At 37.5% G+C, this 6,093-nt stretch overlaps 1 protein-coding gene across 12 annotated transcripts in view; it reads left to right on the plus strand.

The window, feature by feature from the left end:
• AGFG1 (ArfGAP with FG repeats 1) overlaps positions 1 to 6,093 on the plus strand; it is a 76,687-nt gene that overhangs the window by 42,172 nt on the left and 28,422 nt on the right. For all 12 annotated transcript variants that reach the window (XM_019657092.1, XM_019657094.1, XM_019657095.1 and 9 more), the window contains exons 3-4: positions 2,448 to 2,563; positions 5,730 to 5,892. In XM_019657092.1, the coding sequence (XP_019512637.1) occupies positions 2,448 to 2,563; positions 5,730 to 5,892 (279 nt within the window). The remainder of the gene's footprint in view (positions 1 to 2,447; positions 2,564 to 5,729; positions 5,893 to 6,093) is intronic.

Consider the following 6,093-nt stretch of genomic DNA (forward strand, 5'->3'; position numbering starts at 1 on the left):
GCCCACCTTCTTCTTTTTACGTGTTTGTATGTTTATTATTTATTCACTGATTGTTCTTAGTTTAAAACATTGCACATGGTAGTTAATAGGGGTTTTGGAATGCAAAGACTAAATGTTTATGGCATTTAGGATCCTGAACTAATCTGCCCATTATAGTTAATAATTCTTTGACTTTGGGCAAATGACTACTATGTGTCTCTTGTTTTCTTGCTTAGGAATTTTTTTTAATAGAAGAATTAGAAACTTCCAACTTTCCCTTTTGAATGTAATTGTAAAGCCACAGAATCTTTTAAAATTACATTTTGGGGGAATCATTAGTCAGGTTTCTGCCTAAGGACAGTCATGTGGTTCTTTTTAAGTAGCTAAACATTGGGTTGTCGGAAAAGTCATGACGCATTTTTGCAACGAAAAACATAGAAAAAATATGGCGTGTTTTCCCGACAACCCACATTTATTGGAGAAGCTGGGCCTTTACAAGGTTCATAGTATTCCTGGCGGTAAGTTGCCTTACCGTTCCTGGTGTCTGCGTGTTTCTGGCTTTGCCTCTGAAATGTGTTTACAGTGAGAATTCATCATAGCCTAGGCCTCAGGTGTGTCAGCTGTTACTGCCTTAATGACTTTATAATATGTGTACTGCGCCTGGAGTAGGAGGGAGCCACAGCAGTGTTGTTTAGAAACATGCTTGGGGTCCCTGACAGGAGAGGAAACAGGGAGTCCTTTTTCCCGTCCTTCGCCCTTACCCACTTCAGCGAGCAGGTAAGATTGAGAATTGCTGCTTTTCCTTCTCTGATTTCTCAGATCTTTGTCAGGTTTTTAAAGTTAGATACTGTGTTCTTTTTACAGTGTTATAATTGATTGTTCTTTAAAAGAATATAATTTGGGAGACTTGTGGACTTGTTTTTTATGGCTTTATTGAGGAATAATTAATTACAATAACTTGTATGTATTTAAAGTGTTTAATTCGAGAAGTTTTGACATATGTGAAGCCATTATTACAATAATAAGATAGTACACATTTTCATCACCCCCAAGATAAGTTTACATTTTAAAAAAAATTTAGATACGTCCATGGAATCATCCAGTATGCACTTTTGGGAGTGGGTGTCAGACTTCTCTCAGTCAGTATAATTGTCTTGAGGCTTATTCATATAGTTGCTTGTATTAATAGTTTATTCCTTTTTGTTGTTGATGAGTCAGTCTCCTTGGACATTCCAAAATTGATCCATTTACCTGTTGGTGATGGATGTTTGGGTTGTCTCCAGTTTGGAGTTATTGTCAATAAAGCCGTTGTAAACACTTGTATGCAAATCTGAATATGGACATGTGCCTTTATTTTTCTTGGGTAGATGCTTAGAAATGGAATGGCAGGGTCACATGATAGGTATACTTAACTCGTAAGAAACTGCCAGCTATTTCCAAGTGGCTGTACCATTTTATGTTCTTGAGAGTTCTAGTTGTTCCAGATTCTCACTAGTACATGATAAAGGTCAGTCTTATTTTTAGCCATTTTTGTGCTATCTGTGGTTGCCCATGTAGTGGGGTCTCAGTGTTGTTTTAATTTGCGTTTTCTGTATGACTAATAATGTAGGGCTGCTTAGTTGGTGAAATGTCTGTCAAATTTTCTGCTCACTGTTAAAAATTTTTTTTGTGTCTTTTATAAGAGTTTTAAGAATTCTTTATACTGAATTCAAGTTTTTTCAAGTTCTTACATGCTTTGCAAATACTTTTTATCAGTTGTAGCTTACCATTTCATTTTTTAAGTTTTGTGAAGAGCAACAATTTTTAATTTTATGAAGACCACTGTATCAAATTTTTATTGTTCCTTTACGCTCTTTGTGTCCTATTTGAGTTCTATATCAGTTCTTTCTTTTGATTTTTGTCTAAAAAGTTAAATATCTCAGGTTCTCATTTTTTAGCCATTAGGGGTAAAAAAAGAATAGGAGGCAACTGTAAAGCTAGAGTTGTATCTGCCGTATATTTTTGTTACTGTGATACTTTAGTAGCAAATGGTTTATGACTAGTAATTTTTGGTTGATTTTTGAGCCTGTCAAGGATCTTTGAAATTGCTACTGGTCGAGTTCCTCTATTTTATGGAGTGAGGGAATTGAGATCTTTAAAGGTTACATGACTTTGACTAATGGATTACAGTTTATGGTCGTCCCAAGGCGAGAAATTCCCAGATCCTCTCAAGTCCCGTTTCACTGTTGGTTTCCCTGAGAGGTGCTGTTTGTGATGCTGTTCCTAAGATTTTACTGCATACTGTAACATATTTAAATACATGTAGTTCCTTCATTTGTTCAGCTTCATTTCTCATGTGATAAATCTCCTCAGCAGTATTATTGCAATTAAGTAGGTTAGTTTTCTGAGAGAATCATACTTTTCCCTTAACATTTCATTAAGTGAAGATGTTGATTTTTAACACTTTTTTTTTTTAATTCTTTCCAAAGGTCTGTAAACAGATTTGGCTAGGATTATTTGATGATAGATCTTCAGCAATTCCAGACTTCAGGGATCCACAAAAAGTGAAAGAGTTCCTACAAGAAAAATATGAAAAGAAAAGATGGTGAGTGAATAGTTTGTATTTAGAGCAAAGACTCCCCAAATCACATTAATTATGTATAAGATTAGTCTGACCCAGGAAGGAATGGAGGGAGGGAGGGAGGGAGGGAGGGAGGAAGAAAGAAAGGAAACAGATAAGTAGGTAGATGGAATCCGATTACACTTTGGCTTTTTATTGGGTTTGGGTTCCACAAACCTTTACTTCTGCTTTTATCTTAACTTACCTGTGCCTCGCTTCCTTGTAATTACCAGGTCTCCGACCCCTTTTTGGAAAGTTAGGGATCCTCCTTCCAGTCCTTTTATAGCCTGTTAGCTTCTCTAGACTTTTTTAGTCTAGAAAGCCTCCCTTCCTAAAATCTTCATTCATTTAGCAAGTATTTATTTAGTGTCTTCCATACACTCGACACTGTGCTGAAGCTCTCGTGTAGTCCACTTGCAGTCCGTCCACTTACCTGCATCTTGCAGTGAGTCTTTACTCAAAATAGCCCTCACTTCCTACCCAAGAAATCCTTTCACTACCTGGTTAAGAAGGGAGCATTTAGACTCCTCCAACTAAGTCCATCAGATGTCAGTTTTTAGAAAGACAGTAGGTTGGACATATGGTTAGTAAACCCTTTAAAGCAGAGCAGGGAGTAGCATATCCTTCAAGCTGGTGTTTAACTACTTCGGGCTCTTAATTTTTAGCTATGTGAGCACAATGCAAGTCTGTTTTCTAAGACTCATTAACAGTGAACTCTTGGTTGTTTGTCAGTATTCAACAGTGTATATTTCCTTCTTGGGGGGATAAGAAAATGAGGGCGAGAGTCACAGATAGAGGGGAGAGATAATGAGAAAGTCCATGGCCTGTTGTTTTCCTGAGGGGCTGTATTTTAACCCAGAGGGTGATACAGTCGGGAGCCTATTTTGGTCCTGAGGGAATACTTGCTGTGATTATGGTTGAGATCCCTCTTTCATTCATTCATTGAGCACGTTAGAAAGAAGGAGCTCTGATTTGTACGCTCTGCAAACTTTGTGTCCTTACTGATCTCTAGAGGAGACTGCTTTTTGGAGGCAAGATTAGCCGGGACTGTTCAGCAGCACTGGGTACATTAGGTATGAATAGAGATAAAACACTAGTAAAATTTTAGTTCAGGAAAGAGGAAAATCTTGGAAGATTGGGTGGTAGTAAAAGGATGGTATCATAAGTGATTCTCTTAAAATGAAGTACGTAGTTACCCTTTTATCATGTTCTTAATTTCTTAGACCTGCAGTTAAGACTTCTCTTGTATAGCTTAGCCTAATTTTTTATTTTCCCAATAATTTTACCAACTCAGAATGGTAGTTTGAATAGGACTTAGCTGGGATTTTAGATAGTTTAGCTTCAGTTAGCAAGAGAAAAATGTGTATGAATTAAGAGTGGAGAGAATTAAAACCATAGATCTCCCCATGTATAATAATAATAGCAATAGCAATAGTAAACAGTAATACAGTTCATTCATTCAAACCTTAACCCAATTAACTGTAAACCTTATATAATTATAATTTGTTATTTTTTCTGCCCTGAGGAACAGGATAGTAGGAACAAGACTTGAATGGGTGAACGGCAAGAGGGTGTGAGCAGCATTCAGGAAGGCCAGGCAGGACCTGCGCCGCCTGTGTCGTGTACCCGCAGAGCAGGGCAGTGGGTCTGTAATGTGGTCCAGGACCAATGCAGATGCAGACGCCCAAACAGTTCTTCCTGTGGGCAGCTGTACCCAAAACAGTGAGGCTGTTGTCAGCTAAAGGGGTTTTGAAATTGTCCCTTTGACCAACTTTGAAACTCACTCACTATGTTATACAAGTTTAGCTCACTTTCAGTCAGATGAGTCTTTTGAACCAAATATTATTATCTGGTTTTATCCTTTGATAAGATGTGGCTATAGTAAAAAATTGGTATTGTCAGTGATATGCCAAATAATGGGAAATCGTAACTTCCTGTATTCTCATATTCCATCATCTCATTTACTAGAAAAAACAAAGTGGTTTTACCATTTGTGATTATTATACAATTTGGCAATAGCTAACACTAATGTAGCTAACAGCTGTACCAACAACTGTTCTAAGTACATCACAAGTGTTAACTCGTTGACACCTCACAGCAACCATACCTTCATTTTATAGATGACATATCAGAGGCACAAGAGTTCAAGTGTTTGCCTTACACTGCTTCACAGCTATTGAGTGCTGCAGCTGGGATCTGGACGGTGTGTCTGGAATAGATGGTGCTCTTAACCGTTCTGGTTCCTGCTTTCTCCACCTACTTGATGTGGGGAATGGGAGGGGGTAGGACAAACCCCAGAAATGGGGCCCAGCCCTAGAGATCAGCATTGCCAATATTGGGGCATTTTATCTGACTGCCTTTCTTTCATTCTTTTATTCTTCTTCCTCCCGTGAAACCTATATTGACGTGACTGGGATCAAACCTGAAAGACCCATAAAGTAATATGGACAGCTTTCTGTGTCAAAAGCATAGGCACGTAGTATTGTATTAAAGAGATTTAAGGCTGCTGTGGGAACATCCTGTACATGGACCTGTGTGCACTACCCAGTTAAGACCTGAGAATGAGTTTCTGCACTCCGTACTCCTGGGGCACAGAGCATACCTACTATTGTATCTTAATAGATGGTAACAATTTGTAACAGATCAAATGCAAAAGAATTAGGTTAAGAGTGTTTTCATTTCTGTGTCTCCCTTTGTGAATTGCTTCTGTCCATTTCAAGATTGGGCTGTTGAGCTTGTTCTTAAAGATTTGTATAGGCTTTTAATTTTAGGCTATTAACTATAATATAATAGTAAAAGCTTCTCTTCTGCTCTCTTTCCGAATGTTATTTATGATGTTTTGATACTTTAGTTTTTAAAAATTATAATATTAACTATTCATCATGATAGGTCCTGTGTTAAAAAAAAAGCACTTATTTATTGTATTTGTCTTTGAAAAGCTAAGTAAATAATTGAAAAAAATTTTGTGTCGGTCTTTTTTTCCTCTATTTCAATTAAGTTTAGTCTCCAGATATCAATTCTAAGAGGGTTTTTTAAAATAAGATTAATATCAACAGTCTTGTACAGAATTAGATTTAAGCTTATCATTTTTGAGTATAGTAGCTCTATATTTTTTTAGTTAACTGCCTGTTCAACTTTTCATGTGTTTCAGGTATGTCCCACCTGAACAAGCCAAAGTGGTGGCGTCCGTTCACGCATCTATTTCAGGGTCCTCTGCCAGTAGCACAAGCAGCACACCTGAGGTCAAACCACTGAAGTCTCTTTTGGGAGATTCAGCACCAGCACTGCACTTAAATAAGGGCACACCTAGTCAGGTGAGGAGTCAGGTCTTTGTAGGAGCTTTGAGTCTTAAGGAGGACCGAGTCTCAGGAATTTGAGAATTTTTTATTTTATTTTATTTTATTTATTTATTTATTTATTTTTAAAGATTTTTATTGGGGAATTGGGGGAAGGGGAACAGACAAGTTGCTGTCCTTTTGTTCTTCAGTCTAGTTGTGGAGGACGTTGCTTCACTG

Source organism: Hipposideros armiger, unplaced genomic scaffold, assembly GCF_001890085.2.
Source record: "Hipposideros armiger isolate ML-2016 unplaced genomic scaffold, ASM189008v1 scaffold_273, whole genome shotgun sequence".
Taxonomy (NCBI): Eukaryota; Metazoa; Chordata; class Mammalia; order Chiroptera; family Hipposideridae; genus Hipposideros; species Hipposideros armiger.